Genomic DNA, 20274 nt, shown 5'->3' with positions numbered 1-20274 from the left:
TTTGGCTCTTCTATGTGTTAGTATCACAGGCATATATTACGCTAGATTGGCACCACTCTTCAGTGCAAAAATAATGCAGGTGTAACATATGCAATCCTATTTTTAGACATTTGACACAAGCACTTCATTTGCATCGGTGTACATTTTTCCTCTATTAAAGTTATTTCTATGCGTATGCAGACTTTCTTTAAATGAGGGCATAGGTTTTTGCCGGAAGCATCACAAGTTACTCATACACGAGAAAAATGATTTCAGTCTCAGTGTTTACTTGCTTCCTCGTGCAACAATTTAACAATTCTAATGTCCATTCTGCTACAGGCTGTTTTTCAGCCAAGTCCGAAAATAAGGAACTGAATGGCATCGGTTTTCAGGGAGTAGCTCACATAGTATATATTACTATGGAAGAAATCCTACACTTGATACCGCAGATCATTAATCTCATAATTAAGTGATCTTTGCTAATTAAACCTGATTTATATAAAATGCAAACTACAGGCCAATATTAGCCACAGACCCACCAGCTATGCTAATTAGTCTTCCATGGATGCCCAAACAAAGGGAACACGATACGGTTGGTCATGAATGGAAGCTGCTTCCGCTAGAATAGGATATTTACAAGTGCTGTCCTGTGGGGATCTGTCAGGGTGACAACAACAAGACGCCATCTGCATTACAAGCCAGGCCCAGGTCCCTGATTATGCAGATACGGAGTATATAAAGATTCACATTTCCAGCACTGGTAGAGTCAGGAGAGAGAGCGGGCGCGAGCCACACCACTGAAGGCGTCACTGGGTGCCCCATGCGCGAGCGCTGAAGTAAAACGCATTGTTCCGGAGTAAGGCGACCCAGCTTCCAAGTCCGGGCCATGGCAGCTGTGGAGTGCGCCGTCTACAACCTCTTGGGCGTGTTCCACAAGTACTCATCCAAGGAGGGCGACGCCCTGAAACTAAATAAACCCGAACTGTCCACGCTTCTGCTGCAGGAGTTACCTTTCTGTTATAGGGTAAGAAAGCAGAAAAATACCAACTATTGATTGACGCATCGTAAGTTTATAGAAGCGCACGGTGAGGCGGTCGGGTTTGTCATTTCAGCAGATTTATTTGGAATATTTATGCTTTCAGAGCTGTGTTCTGGATTGAAAGTAATTGAACGACAGCAGAAAAAGGCAATTTACAAGTTCTTGGGAGTTTTTTTTTTTTTTTTAAATCATATTGGGTTATTCCGTTATAATCAGACGAATGTACTATGTATTAAAGCATATAAGAGAAACAAAGGTGTGCAGTTAAATGTGCTATATTTCATCTTGTTTCAAATGCTGTTTTATATAGTTTTTTTGTGTTTTCGTGCGGGTCTCTACTGTCGTCAAACTGAAAACGTCTTTTCCGCGAATATGCACTATCATAGGCGTGGAACCTTATGATCACATCTATTGAAGGTATTTTGAATATATTTATTCCGAGACTGGATGGACCTACGTAGTAGACACGTCCTTTGCTGTCTTGAACTCGTCATCAACAGATAGCCGGCGGGGGACAGGCTTTCATTCATATCTGTGCGTTCAACCTGCAGGCCCTGCATGCAAGGGAGGCCCTACCCCTTCATGGGCCCCACAAACCCTTCATGAGGCCCTTTTTTCAGGGCAAGGTCATTGAATATCTGTGAGATATGAGCGACTCAGGGGTCCCCCTCACATTCTGCAAGGGCGAGCATCATTTTGCACCCCTCTGCATTCCACCCATGTAAATACATTTTTTTGCTACTCCCTATACTAGGAAAACATCAAATTCTGGCGGGATGTGTTGTTCAGTAGAAAAGCCTGGCCTGAAACACCGCGAATAAGGTTAACATAAAGTAACTACTTCGAGTACAAGTGCACCAATCAAGAGTTTGTGATGAGGGAGCCCTTTGCCTTCTTGTCATGCCAACCTCCCAACTCCAATTCGGATTGAGGAAAGAGAGCCATTAACATGGTGGGGCAGATCTATGTCGGAGATGCGCCACTTTTACGCCGCCGTTGCGTCACTTTTGTGACGCAGCGGCGGTGTAAACCCTGCGCCACGTTGCGCCATATTTACATCGTGACGCATCTATGGAGATGCGTCACGATGTAAAGCCCTGCGCCACGTAAAACCTGCGTCAGGTTTCATGTGGGCGTGTCGACATAGGGGGGGGCGTTCCGTCGCAGGAACGCCCCTGAAAAGTGACTCAGTCAAATCTATAAGATTTGACTGAGTCACTTTCCCAACGCTGATGCGCCAAAACCCTGCGCCTGCTTGAAGCAGGCGTAAGGCTTGACGCACCATGTTAGGGATAGGGTTGGTTGGAACAGTGCTGGAGTTGCGTCGCGCTTGCGACGCAACTGAAGCACTGCGCCAACCTTACGCCATTGGATGCGTCACGCATCTGTTTATTCCTGTGCCATGATGCGCCGCATTATAAATGCGGCGCATCATGTGTGGCGCAAGGGTAAACTTGCGTGACGCATCATTCCTGGCGCATCCTTGCTAATTTGCAGGGATGCGCCAGGCAACATAAATCTGCCCCTAAATGTTTAAATTTCTCTTAATATGAATGTGAAGAAGTTAGAAAATACAAAATAGGTAACACAGGGGTTCCACCAGGGCTTTAAGTGGGATGAGAAAACGGGGGGGGGGGGGGGGGGGAGGGGTCTCTCAAAGGAGCGTGGCCGATGAAATTTAGGGCGTGGCTTAAAAACACGTAAGCTAAAAATCTGTGCTTCGTATAGTGTGCCGCCCTACTTGTATTTTTCTGCTTGTCATTGCATCCAGATAAATAATACAAGTAACATTACAACTATAACAAGCCAGGGCTATTTGCTTTGTCAGTTGTTGTTAGCTCTATAAGATGAATACAAGCAACGACTATGGCTTTGTTGTATATAATTGAAAATGCTTAAGGTCTGAAATGATGAGACTGCGAAAGAACTAAAATGAGTCTCTTTGAAGTTACATCAAAGTCTTTGAGCAGTGGCACCTCTGCAGAGTTAACATTTTATTTTCCAACCTGAGGGTGAGGGAAGAAATGGAGAGCCCCATAGGGACCCGTCTCGGCACCTGCCTTTTAGAACTGCCGGTGCACTGCACGGGCAAGGCCTGGTCCACTTAAAGCCTTGGGTCCAACACACAATATTACTAAAATTGATAGGAGAAGTTGCATACACACGAATCATGTTGGTAAAATAATCGCGAGAAATTGAATACCTAGTAACTTCTTCCCGAACAGGAGCAGCTAATAGAGAATCTGGGGGACAACAAAACTTTTTAGGCTGGGTTAATTAAGCCATGAGGCAAAATAAGAGAACAGAATCATCAATGAAAAGAAAAACCCACTGGTTGATTATTATTCATCTTAGTGACACGTCTCTGCAGAATTTATGAATAGTCTAGGAGAGTTGAGGTGCTCCCTCTACCTTCAGAGAAGCAATTATTGTAGAGCATTAGGTTTCAAACACAAACAGCAGCAGAGGGCAACCCATAGACCTTTACCTATGATACAAATGGCTATTACACTCAATATGTTAATATTGGTAAGCGGATCTGGTGAACTTACAACCTCTTTAAAAATCATTGGCTGACATTTGTAGCATTTCGTGTCTTTGGTTGCGGATCAATAACTTTTTCGTAGTTTATTATGCTTTGGTGGTGTGATCATGTATTTCTTGCACTATGCCCTAATGAATATTTCTACTAGTTATATATTGTTCATTTATATCTGTTCAGTTCTGCAGAGGAAAGTGAGGAGTTGGCAACTTTTGTACCTTCAAAATGGTTTGGAGTAACTTAAGAAAATTACACAACTAACTACAGAATAAAGAGCACTTTGAAGCCGTCTAAAAAATATATATATATATATATATATATATATATATATATATATATATATATATATATATATATATATATCCCGCTTTTAAGGAAAAACAGCACTCGCGGGACCTTTTCACAGCAGTGATTTATTCTTAGCCAAACAGACGCGTTTCGGAAAAAATCCTTCGTCAATGTTTACAGTGTACAATACGAGGCGCCATTTTTAAGCAGCGTGTAAGTATCATGAAAACAGACAAGGGCTGGCGTACCGCCGTATTGCGTGCGCCATTTTGGAGCGGTTATCACATCAATAGCAAATGCTACAGAGACAAATAGAAATCATTGTAAGTCATACGTTTCTTAATAAAAACATTTCAGTTCATGCTCTTTATATGTGAATATCGCTCATGAGTCTTCAAGAGTTCTTAATAGTTTTCAAATTGTCTTATCGTTAATCTGTGTTTTACGACCAACACATTTGTGTTTGTAAGCGCCATTTTAGAACAGTCATCGCACCATTGGCGAATGCCCCAGAAACAGATGAAATTCATTTCCTTCGACAAACTGAGGGAATTGTGAAGCAGACATATATATATATCTATATATATATATATATTACTATATTACTATATATCTATCTATATATATATATATATAGAGAGAGAGAGAGAGTGAAAGAGAGAGAGAGAGCGAGAGAGAGAGAGAAAGAGAGAGAGAGAGATGCTCCTTTTGTCCACTGACAAGCCACTACAGTCTCCGGCGGGTGCTGGTTACACGTGAGCGTGGAACTGACTTCTTGATTATGATTGCTGCAAACTCCACAAGGAAGGAAACCGCACTCCAGAGAGAAGGAAAACTCTGTTTATTCACAGAGATTCAACAGGACGCGTTTAGGTTGACGTCTTTTTCAAAGATCAGTTTGCACTTGCCTGGCAAATCAATAGATAGCATTTCATTGAGGACCTAAATCAAAAGTATAGTAATATGGTCGCCATTTTGGCGTGTTTGCAGAGTGGTAGAGAAAAGGGGCATGGCCTCCAACAACCTTGTAGCAATCCAGCTGTCTGGGCCTTACTGGAGGTAACAGGAGGGGTAGATGGCCCCAAGGACCCTCAAGAGCCAAGGGGACTTCATCCCCCAACTAGTAGTGTGCCAGGTGGCGTGTTTGCCGAGTGGTAGAGAAATGGGGCGTGGCCACCGAAAACCTCTCAGCAATCCCACTATGTGGGACTTACTGGAGGTAACAGGAGGGGTAGTTGGCTCCCAAGGACCCTCAAGATCCAAGGGGACTTCACCCCCAACTAGTAGTGCACCAGGAGTCGTGTTTGCAGAGTGGTGGAGAAAGGGGGCATGGCCTCTGACAACTTCTCAGGACGTCCTTGGGGGGAAACGACCCCGCCTGTTACCTCCACTAAGTCCCACACTGCGGGATTGCTAATTCTTCGGAGGCCACACCGTCTTTCTCCACCACTCTGCAAACACGCCTCGTGGCACAAGACTGGTTGATGTGTGAAGTACACTTTACTCCTGAAGGACCTTGGAGGCTAAGAAGCCCTCCTGGTACCTCCTGTAAGTCCTATACATCAGAATTCCTGAGACCTGCTCAGAGACCCCGCCCTATCTCCAACACTCTACAAATGTGACTACTACTTAAAAAACATAGAAATTCACTGAAAAAAACAAAGGTTACAGGGACGTTGTAGTTAGGAATTAGCATTTAAAAAAGCTTAAAGAAATGTACTGAAAAATACAAAGGTTAGAGGGACGTTATAGTTGGGCTCAAATTACACTCATAGAAAACCAGTGAAATTCAGCAGTTTTAACTTGCACCCCCTGCAATGCACTGCTTAGGACCTCACATATTACGTCACTGATGATATGGTCAGTGACATCACTGATGACATCATTGATGACATCTCAAATGTCATCACTGATTACATCATCCACAGAATCACTGACAATCCACTCACACCCCCATAGAACCTTTCATATACCCACTCCTGCTCCCTCACAACCATTCACAAACCCATTCACAGACCCATATCAGTACTTACAAACCCACTTATTGATTCATAGTGCCACACACATCCACTCACTCACCAATACAGGTACTCATTCACCCACTCAGTCACTAATACAGCCACTGACATATCCACTCATATACCCAGACAGCCACTCACATACTGAGTGAGTCACCCATAGAGCTACTCGCACACCTACTCACTCACCGTTACAGTCACCCGCACAGCCACTTACTCACCTATACAGATACACACACTCACTCACTCACTTACTCATAGAGATACTAACACATACTCACTCACCTACACAGTCACTGACACAAGCACACACTCACCCATACAGCCACTCTCACATTCACTCACTCACTCATACAGTCACTCATATACCCCATCACGCACTCATAGTACCTTTCACATACCTAGTTAGTCCCCCATATACCACTGATACATCCACTTACTCACCCACACAGCCATACGCACACTTACCCATACAGCACTTTACACATGTACTCTCTAACCCATACAGGCACTGACTCACCCACTCACTCATCCATACAGGCAGTCGCACACCCTCTCACCCACCCACATGGACACTCTGACAACCATACATGAACTCAGACAACCAATCACCCATCAAACAGCCATTAATGTGCCCACTCACACACCCATACAGCCACTTAGACACCCACTGACAAACTTATAACAAGCATTCACACAACTAGTCACTCACTCAAGCATTCACTGAGACACCTAATCAATCACTTATACAGTCAGTCACACATCCACAGAATTATCCATATAGGCACTCATACACTCACTGATTCCCCAGTACACCTTGGTTTGTATTTTTAACACATAAACCTTTTAAAAACACTAACAGTCACTAGATGATGTCATCAGTGATGTCATTTTAGATGTCCTCAGTAATGTCACCAGTAATCACACTGCCCATGTCATGAGTAATGCAATATGTGAGGTCCTAGTCCTAAGCAGTGCATTGTAGGGGGCATGATTCAGCTAACTATAACTGCTGAATTTCACTGGTTTTGTACACGTGAAATCTGAGCCTACATATAACATCCCTGTAACCTTTGGAATATATATATATCCATCCAAAAAGTGGCCCTGAGGCAAGAAGACGCACACAGCAGAATGATGTAAAATCATTTATTATTGGAAACCAACGTCCCCAGTCCAAAGTGCATATCTTCTCCTTTCCTTACGCGTTTCAGAGCAATGATGGTCCTTCATCAGAGAAAAATTGCAGATCAACTGAGGTGCTTCTCGCAGGTACTTTATACCACATGCGCTGAGTTGATTGGCCTCACATGGGCTGAATAAAGGCATGCTGGCACCTGTAGTTCATGATAATTAAGGCAAGTATTCCCCCAGTGGGTTCCGTTGAATAAAGCAACAATAAAAAAAATAACATCCTACTGGGCCTCTGGGACGGGGAAGCTGATGATATAAGTTCCTGCCCTGCTGCACCCTCAATGCGACGCAAAACTTTTCCCGTTGAAGGCCCCAAGCCGAAAATGTCGTGGTGGCGTCAATTCTCTGCGGTGAGGCTGCCACAAATACATCCATCCACAAAGTTGCCCAGAGCCCAGTCCAAAAGCTTTTATATATAAATATATATATATCAAATCAACCTGCTCCACAGCTTCAAAACTCTTGCTGACGCCAAAGAAGTCGGTACACGAACCAATTTAAGGTGCTTATTTTCTTTATTCACCCAGAGCGACGGCCATAACGTTTCGGCTCTCCCAGAGCCTTGTTCACATGACAGCGTGACGCTCACAGAGCCACAAATTTAAAGTGCTAGTGCTGAATACGTACAACATCACATGGGGTGGTCACATGGGGGGGGGTTAATTCATAGACATAGACGACAGATAAAAATTAAAAGACTACAACCATTAAGTCGGTCACTATGTCACCACATTAGAGGGTAGAGGAAAATATGTTAACAATGTACATAATACCATTTAAAGTTGATTCACAAGTAGTAGCAGCATAAATGCCTGAGTTTACCAAGGTAATGTTGCTGACAGTAGTAGTCAAAAAATCGTCAATGATTCAGAGAATAAAACAGCCTATAACTTACATACCTATTAAAATACATAGATAAAATCATCATATTTAGTATGGATTCTCATTGTGATCACAAAGTATGCATATTATTCCCCCTTGACTGAAGTACGTAAACACTGTGCAAAAAAAGTAAAATGTAAAGGTGCTTAAAAAGATAGAATACTGAAAGACTAAAAGTCAAGTGACCAGAGGATATCAGGTACAGTAAACAGGAGATGGGGTACAGTTACCGGTATACCGTAAATTGGGCATATTCATGTCGTGCTGGCGTCCAAATATGGTAACCATGCGGTAAGAACATCATGGGACAAATTATTCGGTAGGTGTTATATACAGGGAGCATACTGATAGAGTGCACTCCACCAGTCGGGTTTTGGACACCCACCTATACAGAGTATTCAATGGAATGTTTTGAAAAATACAGATGTGCAAATACGCAAAAAATATTTTTTTCTAATACAGTACTAATTTGTCAAGATAAATAGTAAAATACTAAATAAATAATTGTATGGTAAAACAATTAAATAATTTAAGACAAATGACCTAAAAAAAGCTAAAATCAGCCCAGTGGACATCTGATTCAAATTCCATAAAAATACACTTGTAGTACACAGGGTAAAATCTAAAAGGATAGATAAAACATAAATAATCTTCATCAAATAGATACCACTGCTCGTACCGATTAAAACCAATGGCTACAATGAATGTAAAAATACTCTGTTGACCAGGTCATTTTAGCCCAAACACGTGTGTAAATCTTCAGTTATGTTCAATCCTGATGGTGTCTTGGTGTTAAGTTGCAGTATGTAGCGTGTTTCTAATCTGCGTAATCTGGTCTCACGGTCCCCACCCCTTCTGCTAGGTTCAATGGAATCAATGACAAAGTAACTGAGCCCCTTAATGTCACTTCCATGGGTTTCTTTGAAATGCCTAGCAACGGGGTAGGTATTGTCTTGGTTGGAGATTGCTCGTAAATGTTGCAAGACCCGCTTATGAACTGCTAGTTTAGTACTACCTATATAACTGAGGTTACATGGGCAGGTAAGAACATAGATTGCATACTCCGTTTTACACGTAAGCAACTTGTTGATCTTATGTTGTTTGTTGCTAAATGGATCTGTGTATGTTTTGGTGTTAGTGCCATGGATACATGCTTTGCAGGTCTTGCACTTATAAAATCCACTATTAAGTTGTAGCCAGGATGTCTTATTGATAGTTTCAGGATTGGTGTTAACCAGTGCTTCTCTCATGGTGGGGGCCCTACTGTAGGTGATTAGAGCCCGTTGTGGGAGCAACTGGCCAATGATAGGGTCACTCCGTATTGTGGGCCAATTTCTGTTGATGATTTTACGTAATTCAGTATGCTGCTTGCTGTATCCCATGATAAATCTAAAGGCATTAGTCGAACCAATGTCCTTTCCCTCCTGGTTATTCAGAGATACGGTAGTACCAGTGGCACTACTAGTGATCTTAAGCAGATCATTACGGTTAAGTGTATTGGATCTTGCAATGGCACTATCAATTACACTAGTTGAGTAACCTCTCTCCCTAAACCTCTGGCTGCTATGCAACTGTGCTGCTTAAAGCTCCTTAGCTTCGCTGCATATTCGTTTCAAGCGTAGCATCTCCCCATATGGTATGCTTCTAATAAGATGGGGCGGATGAGCACTGGATGCGTGTAGGGTCGAGTTGCCTGCAGTCAGTTTACGGAACAATCTGGTTTCAAGCTGGCCTGCCTGTGTGTATACCTCAGTATCAAGAAATGTGACACTGGTTTGGCTGCATGTTGCCGTAAAATGGAGATTTAGATTATTAACATTAAGAATCTTAATGAAATCCTGAGCCTCCTCCAACGAACCATCCCAAATAACAAAAAGATCATCTATAAAGCGCAGCCAGATCACCACTTTTTCATTGAGATATTTAGCATGATCCCTGTGTAAAATCATCTCTTCCCAATATCCCATGTGGAGGCAGGCATAGCTAGGGGAAAAGCTAGCCCCCATAGCTACGCCCCTTAGTTGACGATATAGTAAACTATTAAACATAAAGTTGTTGTTGAGCAGGCAAAATTCAAGCATTTCAATCAACATTTCATTATGAGTCTCAAAGTGTATTGGTTTGCGCGAAAGAAAGTATTTGATGGCATGTATGCCATCTTTGTGACTAATACTTGTGTATAGTGACGTCACATCGAGTGCCAGCATTAGATATTCATCCCTCCACTCAATCTTGTTGATCTTGCGCAAAAAGTCACCTGTATCCTGCACATAGGAATCCAAAGATTTCACAAAATCCTGTAAGAAAAAGTCAATGTATTGTGATGTTTTTTCATACATACCATCCCGGGCTGAGATGATAGGTCTGCCCAGGGGTTTGCTAGGATCCTTGTGCACTTTGGGAATAAAATACAGGGTGGGAATGACAGGATTTTCATTTTTCAAGAAATTGTACTCCTTTTCAGATAAGAGTTTGTGTCTCTTCCACGAGGCCAACTTGTTCCTAAAGTTATTACTAGATGACTGTATCTCTGCCGCTGTCGTGCGGGTATAACAGTCTCTGTCGTTGAGTTGATTGAAGGCTTCTTGGTCATAATGTTCTTTTGTTAATAAGACAATATTGCCTCCTTTGTCGCTTTGACGGACCACAATCGTCTTGTCGCTTTTAAGTTTAGAAATCAGTTGATGGTATGACTGTGTTTGTCGGTTGTACCGGCGTTGTTTGTTACACGTTTCCATATGCAGCGTTTTCATCCCTGCAATGACATTTTCGTTGAATACATCCAGGGCGTCTCGTGGCATAATAGGATTGTATGTCGACTTGGGTCTGAATGGGGTAATGGGCCCCTGTGAATCAATACCAGTCTGATGGTAAGCCTCATTACTCCCACCCGCTCCCTCAGTGTCCCACAGATTTTGAATAGCCTCCTGTAGCGCTGAATCCTGTGAGTTGTCGTTGGTAATATGCCGATTGCTTTGAAGCGCAAAAGATTTTTTCAGCTTTAACTTCCGTACTGCTTTGTACAGATCAAGACGCGTGGCTGCATAGTCAAAGTCATTCTCAGGTGCAAATGATAGGCCCAAGGAGAGGATCCTTTTCTCATCATTGGACAATTCCACAGGTGTCAAGTTAATGATAGTGTTGGTGTTACCAGGGATTACTGATTCTTTGCCCAGTATCCTCTCCCTCTTCTCCTGTATATGTATATATATATATATATATATATTACCTACTGGCGGTCGCCAGTAGGTAGTTATAGTTAGGACCACGTTTCCATAGGAAAACCTCAACATTCTATTTTGAATAACTTTGGCGCCGGTCGACGAATCCTCGCGAATTTCTCAAAATAGGTGGGGCGCTACGCTCCGCTCCTACCCTGAAAGTCTCGGGGGGATCCGTCAAGCGGGGGCTGAGATAAAAGGGGGGTCCCAAAACGCGTTTTTCCCATGCATTTTTCCATAGGACCTTTAGAACGAGCTACAGCCCGAACGGCTGAACAGAATTACTCAAAATTTGGCAGAGAGGTAGTCCCTAGGTCAAGGAAGGTTTGGTGTAAATCTGTTCAGTTGATTCTGAGAAAATAGCCTTTAAATCAATATATATATCTGAGCCCGCTTACGGTACGCTTACCGTACGCTTACGGTAAGCGTACGGTGGCGTGCGCGAGCGCGATTCTGATTGGCTCTTAGATCTTAGTAAACATTCGAATCGGCCGAAACCAGGAAGCGGCGGCCGCCATTTTGTGTATTTCACTCTGAAAAAAAAGAGTGAAAACAAGGAAAGGGGGCAATGAGGAGAGTTACAGACCCCCTAACATTTGTAAGGGGGTCAAAGAAGGACAGAAAAGTACAAAAAAAACATTTATTGATTTAAAAAAAAATCACGGGGTACGCGTACGGTAAGCTTACGGTAAGCGTACGGTAGAAAAAAAATTAAAAAAAAAATGAAAATCAGATTTAAGTGTTTAGATATTAGGGGGCTCTAAAAAGAGCCGTGTTTATGAAATGATTTTTTAGTGGTACCTACAAGTAAGTACCGATGCAGAGTCTAAGGTTCAAGAGGAAGACTCTGTTCCCTTCATCATTGAAGTGCACACCATCTCCTCTATAAATGTCTTGCATGTCATAACGCAAGTTGTTGTGGTAAATGGCACCCATACCATAGTCACGGAGGAAAGCAGAAACAGATTTGTTGACGTGCTTTCTTGCTTTGTCATCGCACCGCGTGCCCACCGTGCGTGCCCGGCACTAACTGCGTAAAGTGGGCGCGCGGTGCTCACTGTGCGCGCACGGTGCGCGAAGCGCACCGTGCGCGCACGGAACGAACTGCGTTAAGTGGGCGCGCACGCCACGAATGGCGTAAAGTAACTTAGCATTTAAAAAACCGTACAAATTCACTGAAAAAACCATAGGTTTCACACACGTTATAGTTAGGAATTAGCATTTAAAAAACCTTGCAAATTCACTGAAAAAACCATAGGTTTCACACATGTTATAGTTAGCGGAAATTTTACTGATAAAAAACCAATGAAATTCCCCCGTTATAGTTAGTGCAGGCAACTATAACTCACGCGACCGCAATCTTCTGCTGATGACATATGTGTCTTTATGAAAAAAAAATATTTGTAATATATGTATAGCTAAAAATGTATGGAAGAAGACATGGGCAAATAAGTGTCTAAATACAGTATTAGCATCAGCAGAGGATTGCGGTCGCGTGAGTTATAGTTGCCTGCACTAACTATAACGGGGGAATTTCATTGGTTTTTTATCAGTAAAATTTCCGCTAACTATAACATGTGTGAAACCTATGGTTTTTTCAGTGAATTTGCAAGGTTTTTTAAATGCTAATTCCTAACTATAACGTGTGTGAAACCTATGGTTTTTTCAGTGAATATATATATATATATATTCACTGAAAAAACCATAGGTTTCACACATGTTATAGTTAGCTGGACATTTCACTCGTAAAAAACCAATGAAATTCCCCCGTTATAGTTAGTGCAGGCAACTATAACTCACGCGACCGCAATCCTCTGCTGATGATGTCAAATATTACATCACTGATGACATATGTGTCTTTATGAAAAATAAATATTTGTAATATATGTATAGCTAAAGATACAGTATTAGCATCAACAGAGGATTGCGGTCGCGTGAGTTATAGTTGCCTGCACTAACTATAACGGGGGAATTTCATTGGTTTTTTACGAGTGAAATGTCCAGCTAACTATAACATGTGTGAAACCTATAGTTTTTTCAGTGAATTTGCAAGGTTTTTTAAATGCTAATTCCTAACTATAACGTGTGTGAAACCTATGGTTTTTTCAGTGAATTTGTACGGTTTTTTAAATGCAATTTTTTTTTGGAGATTTTTGGTAAACCTATGTATAAAATAATATCTGTACTATATCCTGCATTATGGAATGGTAATTTTTTTTTTATACATTTTTTTCCGTGCGTGTACGGTATGCTGACGCTACGCGCTTTTTTGCCGTGCGCACACGGTACGCGTAATCGCGGAATAGTTACGCGAAGTTCGTGGAATTTTTCCTCGCGGAATTTCTCCGTTTACGCCGTGCGCGTACGCTACGCGCATTCGCCGATTTTTCGAAAAAAAAGTTACATTAATTTTTGCCCTTGGGGGTCCTTCTGGGACCCCCTGACAAAGGCTAGGGGGTCAGGAACTGTCCACCCTACCCCCTTTTCACGTTATCCACCTTTGTTTTTCACCCCCTCAGACTGCGAGAGACAAAATGGCGGCCGACACTTCCTGGTTTCGACCGATTCGAATGTTTACTGAGATCTAACAACCAATCAGAATCGCGCTCGTGCACGGCGGCGTACGCGTACGGTAAGCTTACGGTACGAGCTCGGAGCGCGCCCATAGATATATATATTGATTTAAATGCTATTTTCTCAGGAAATACTGAACAGATTTACACGAGACATTCAAAAGGCACATCCCTGACCTGAGGGCTACCTCTCTGCCAAATTTCAAGTAATTCTGTTCAGCCGTTCGGGCTGTAGCTCGGACTAAAGGTCCTATGGAAAAATGCATGGGGAAAACGCGTTTTGGGACCCCCCCTTTTTCTCAGCCCCCGCTTGACGAATCCCCCCGAGACTTTCAGGGTAGGAGCGGAGCGGAGCGCCCACCTATTTTGAGAATTTCGCGAGGATTCGTCAATCGGCGCCAAAGTTATTCCAAATAGAATGTTGCGGATTTCCTATGGAAACACGGTCCTAACTATAACTATCTACTGGCGACTGCCAGTAGATAATATATATATATATATTCACAGAAAAAACCATAGGTTTCAGGCACGTTATAGTTAGGAATTAGCATTTAAAAAACCTCAGAAATTCACTGAAAAAACCATAGGTTTCAGGGGTGTTATAGTTAGCTGGACTTTTCACTTGTACAAAACCATTGAAATTCCCCCGTTATAGTTAGTTCAGCTAACTATAACTCGCGCGCCCGCAATGCACTGCTGATGACGTCACATATTACATCACTCATGACATGGTCAGTGACATCACTCATGACATCACTGATGACATCTCAAATGACATCACTGATGACATCACTGATGACATCATCCAGTGAATGTGTGTTTTTCTGAAAATTAAATATGTTTTATATATGTATATCTCAAGGTCGATGGAAGAATAAATGGGTATATAAGTGTCTAAATGGATGATTTGTTTTTGAAAAATTGATTGTGTAACTGACTGATTAAGTGTATCATAGTGAATACATGGCTTAGTGAGTAATGTTTAAATATGTAAATATCTGTATCAGTCTCTCACTTTGTGTATAAGTGGCTGCATGGGTTGGTGAGTAGCTACATGGGTGTCTATATAGGTTATTAGTTGGTTTTTTGAGTATCAGTCTGAGTGTCTGCATGGTTCGGTGGGGGGTATTACGTAGTGCATAGGTGCATGAATGAGTGACTCACTGTTTGTATGTGTTGAACACAGCATGTGTGCAGGACTGTATGGGTGGATGAGTGTGTGTATGGGTGTGTTAGTGAGTGAATGACTGTCTCAATAATGTCTTTATGAGTAACTACATATGTTTTAAACTAGTATATGTGACTATTGGTGTATATATGTGAGTATATGTGAGAGTGAGAGATTGAAAGAGTTCCTGTATGAATAAGTATGTGTTTCTATAAGTGATTGTTTAAAAGACTAAGTATGTGTAAGTTTCCATAGAAGTAAGTATGGTGGTGTGTGTATAACTGTATATGCAAGTAAATGTATGTTTGATTCTTTATTAGCATGAGTGACTATGTGTGTGAGTAACTCTATGGATGAGGGGCATTGTGTAACAGGATGTATAGGTGTATGAGTACATATGATGAGTGAGTACATGTATGAGTGACTGTATAGGACTGTTGGTGAATGAGTGGATGTGTATGTGGATCTTAGAATTACTGAAGAGGTTGTTGTAACTGGTATTGGTATGTCCATTGTTTTGAAAATTTTAGTCTCTATTTTTGACTGTGTGTATCAAAGGTTATATTAGGGTGAGAGGAGGTCTGCCACTCTATCACAAGGATGATGTCATCAGTGATGTCATCAGTGATGTCATTTGAGATGTCATCAGTGATGTCATGAGTGATGTCACTGACCATGTCATGAGTGATGTAATATGTGACGTCATCAGCAGTGCATTGCGGGCGCGCGAGTTATAGTTAGCTGAACTAACTATAACGGGGGAATTTCAATGGTTTTGTACAAGTGAAAAGTCCAGCTAACTATAACACCCCTGAAACCTATGGTTTTTTTAGTGAATTTCTGAGGTTTTTTAAATGCTAATTCCTAACTATAACGTGCCTGAAACCTATGGTTTTTTCTGTGAATTTCAAAGGTTTTTTAAATGCTAATTTCTAACTATGCCTACAGAGAAAGGACATGTGAAGAAAGAAGAAAAAATGCACAGAAAGAAACAAAAGAAGTTCAGAAAGAAGCAACAGAAGTCCTCAAATACGAAGATAAGTGCAGGAAGAAGGATAATGTGCAGAAAGAACAAAAAGAAGAGCAGAAAGAAGCCTTGTTGCAAAATCATCCTGTACCCTCAACTTTTTCAGACGGATACTGGTGGTAACTGAGTCTGACTAACCAGTCCTAGAGCCAGTGCTATGTTAAAAGACACTTAGAATACAGTGAAAACACCTACATACACTAGGGAACATTATGCGTTGGGGTCCCCCTGTGATTAGCATGACCTCCTCTGTAAGCCCCTAGTATATAATAGGGCATGGGGATTAAAAATACCTCTTAAAACAGGCCACAGGGCGTTTTTGCACACGTTAACTCAGGCCCCGTCCCCTCCCTTCACCACTGTGTAAACACGCCCTGTGTCCATTTTTAGTTGGGAGATTAAGTTCATTTGAATCCTGAGGGTCCCTAGGGTCCAACTAGCCCACTAGGTACCTCCAGTAAGTGCCACAGAGCTGCGTTGCAGAGAGGTGTAAAAAGTGGCACGGCCTGGACCACCTCTCTGCAATGCAGCTCAGTGGCGCTTACTGGAAGCACTTGGTGGGCTAGTTAGCCCCCAGGGGCCCTCAGTATTGAAGGGAAATTATATCCCCAATTTAAAACGTGCCATAGTGCGTGTTTGCACACGTCACCTCAGGCCCCGTCCCCTCCCTTCACCACTGTGTAAACGCGCCCTGTGGCGGTTCTAAGTTGAGAGATTAAGTCCCCTTGAATCCTAAGGGTCCCTAGGGTCAAACTAGACCACTAGGTACCTCCAGTAAGCGCCACAGAGCTGCGTTGCAGAGAGGTGTAAAAAGGGGCTTGGCCTCAGAACACCTGGCTGCAGCGCAGCTCCCTGGCGCATACTGGAGATGCCTGTTGGGGGCGCGTTTGCAGAGTGCTGCACGGAGGGGGCATGGCCTCCGGCACGATGCCAGTCTTTTATTTATTTTAGTTTTTTAAGAAGGGGGGCTGTTTGGTTCCCCTTCTTATTCTAATTTATTGGCCCTGATGACCCCATCCCCCAGGGCCAGTCTCCTAATTATATTTTTTTGACCCCAATCCCCAGGGCCGGCCACTGTTTTTTATTATTTTTAAAAAATATATATTTATAGACACACCTAGGACATGCTGGACAAACCGTACGTACCTATCACCATGACGATTTGCGTGATATTCATTAAAAGGCGACTATGCATGCAATGAATCCACGTGGAATGTATTTACACCACTAGTGAAGCTCTGACATGTCTGATGCCCTACCGGGCCTAATCCTGGTAGACACCCTTGTCGTTTATTTATACAAACATGGGTAGCTATTGACGGGCACATTTAATACACATGCACACCAAGCCATTCAAAGGGGATTCGACAAAAATTCGACCAAAACTATGCAAGAAACCCCCCTCACGGTTAATAAAACACACATCCACTGCCGGATGTGTAATACTTTTTATTTTACTCTCTGGAAAGGGGCCGAACATCACTTGAGAGTCACAGCGTGCTCCTGACAGAGCCCAATGCTGTGTTACACCCACCATTGCCTGCCGAGTGCCACACACCTCTGTGTTGTTTTCCACTAGCTAGTGCATATGCTATGACACTCTCTAGCCCATGTGCACTGTAACACCACCCCGTGAATATGTCATGCCACACTTGTCTTCGCACGGGTTATATTGCCCCATCTAACATGCCTTTCTCGATGCCTATGTTATAACGCACAGTGCTATGCCATACATATTACAATCTGGGATCCATATCTTTGTCACAGTGCATATGCAACGTTACACTCCCCAGCACATATTTTATATTACAACTTTAGAGACTAGTTAGGTTACACAACACTGCCCTGTGCATATTACACTCCAAGGCGCATATCGCATAGCACGCGCTAGTGCCTGTTCTATCTCGCGCTCTCCAATGAATCTGTCATTGCGCACAATGTATTGCATATTATATTTCACGCCCGGTTCATCTTATATCACACTTTTTGGTGCATAGTTTATACCATACACTATATCTAGTTTTCATTTTCAATCGTGCTCTCAGGACTATGTTCTATATAACACTGTGTTCACTTACCCTTTTCACGGGCATTACATTTTGCGATAGGGGGTGGAGGGTCAGGGGGTGTTTCTGCCAAGTGAGCCCGGAGTCACAGTCACAAACGTCCTCTTCTTCCTGAATAAAAGTGAGATTATGCTGCATACTTGTTCATATTTTAAGTAGTTCGCACAGACACAATGTTTTAAAAACAATAAAGTTCCTAATACCCGCCTTCTCTGAACAGTTAGCTTGCTGCCCCATCCCCTTCCTCCCTATCCTCTGTTGTGTGAATCCATGGACTAGCCTCCTCCCTCCTGCCATGCATGGTCTGATGTGCTGCCACTGCCCTCAATTTAGTATGATGTACCAGTCCACTCCTCCTGCCCTCCATTGCCCAATTCTATGCCCCATCATTGACCTCCTGCTTAAACTCTGTGCTTAGCTTGCTGCCCCTATTCTCCTTCCCCCTGCCCTCCGATGTCTTTGTGCATGCCCCTGCTCCATCCTTTTTGCCCACCATGTCCCATGGACCTGCCACTCCTATCTACTCTGAGTGTTCTGTTGAGCTGCCACTCCCCTCCCACCTGCCTAGCATTGTCAGATGACTGTAACCTGTCCCTGCCACCTCCACCCTGCCTGTCCACATGCCATGCCCCTATCCTCTTCCTCCTGTCCTACATGGTCCATTGTACTGCCACACCCTTCTGCCCTCCCTGGTCTGTTGTGATGCAACTGCTCCTCCTGCCTGCCCCGTGTGGTCTGTTGTGAGGTCCCTTCCCCTGAACTTTCTTGTCTGTGCACAGGTCCTGACCCTCCCTTCTATCCTCCATCGTCCTTTGTGCATGCCCCTCCACCCTCCTTCTTGCCCATCATAGCCATTGTGCTGCCACTAACTCTCCCACTTGCCATGCATGGTCTTCTGTGCTGCCATGGCCCCTCCCACCTTCCCTGTGTGGTCAGTTAGCTGCCCCTGACCCCCTCCCACCTTCCCTCCATGGTCTGTGTGTATGCCATCACAGTCTCACTGTTGCTCTTCATGGTGTGTCTTGCTTCTAGTGCCCATCCTGCCTGACCTCCATGGCTATCTTGCTGCTCCTGCCCTGCCCCCTTGCCCCCAGCCCTACTCCCTCCCTCCTGGCTTGTCTGTTCCATTGTAATGCCCCTGATCCGTCCCTCCTGCCCTTTATGGTCTGTTATGCTGCAGCTTTCTCTCCTGTCTGTCCATTATGGTCAGCTAGCTACCATTGCCTCTTGCCCCTCTGTTCTCTGTTGTCCATGTGCATGGTCCTGTCCCCTCCCTCTTGCTTTCTATGGATTGTTGTGCTGCACTCCCGTCCTGCATGCCCTGTGTGGTGTATTGTGCTGCTGCAAACCCTGATGCCTGCCCTGCAGGGTCAGTTTGGTGCACCTCTCCATGTCCCTCCTGTCCTCTGTTATCCAAGTCCATGTCCCTATCCCATTTCCTTCCATGATCCAATGTACCATACTTGCGAACATTTTGAACTTGGTAAGAGGGAGATTTTGAAAAAAAACTGGGGTATTGATTTTCCCCTTTAGGTTACATTGAAAAAGAGGATATTGTAGACAGGAGACAGATCAAATAAAGCCCATTTGAGCTTAAAAACATTGGACGTTTCCTGGCTGAATCGGGTCTGTTGGCATGTATGGTTGTACTACCATTGCCTCTTCCTTCTGCCCACAATGGTCTATTACATTGCCACAGCCTTGAAGGAGGGTAGATTTTGTATCACAGGGGGCCCCTGGCCCGTTCTGTCCACACCTGAAGTATGAGACCCTTGTCCTTGCCCTGCCAGCTGCATTTGTAGGCCGTATTAAATTGACCAGCGGGTCCTGTGTTGCTATATAATTATCCTGAGACATCCTTACCACTCAGCCAGCATAAAAGCCCTGTGTAGGCCCTTCTGTTCAATATGTAGGCCTCTTTGCTAAATTGACCATAGCTCTGCAATTTTAGTGTATAGCAGTCTGAAGGCAGGTCTGCGAGGCCTTCTGATCCGAACTAGTAGCCCCCACCCTACCCGAGTGCTCCGTGCTCGGTATCAAAGTTCAACATCCCCCTGAAGCTGTCGACATACAGTAGGCTGCATCCTGGACTGGTATTTGCTTCCTGGGCAGGTTTCCCGCTTTTAAGGAAGTGGCAACCGCAGAGCGTCAAGTTAGGAGAACTGAGGAGATTTTATACATGAATATATTGAATTCCCGTACAATACCCATTATTTTCTGCTTGCTCTATGGAACTTACGATAAGCGATTGGCCTGAGAGACTGACCTTTTCACCCA

General features: G+C 43.4%; 1 protein-coding gene across 1 annotated transcript in view; it reads left to right on the top strand.

Moving 5' to 3' along the window:
- The first annotated feature begins 757 nt into the window (after window positions 1-757).
- LOC146797603 (uncharacterized) overlaps window positions 758-20274 on the top strand; it is a 327128-nt gene continuing 307611 nt past the window's right edge. Inside the window, exon 1 of the mRNA XM_085624705.1 lies at window positions 758-1003. Within this exon, the coding sequence (XP_085480831.1) occupies window positions 866-1003 (138 nt within the window). The 5' untranslated portion in view covers window positions 758-865. The remainder of the gene's footprint in view (window positions 1004-20274) is intronic.

Source organism: Triturus cristatus, chromosome 9, assembly GCF_964204655.1.
Source record: "Triturus cristatus chromosome 9, aTriCri1.1, whole genome shotgun sequence".
Lineage (NCBI taxonomy): Eukaryota > Metazoa > Chordata > Amphibia > Caudata > Salamandridae > Triturus > Triturus cristatus.
This window is presented reverse-complemented; position numbering and strand designations above follow the sequence as displayed.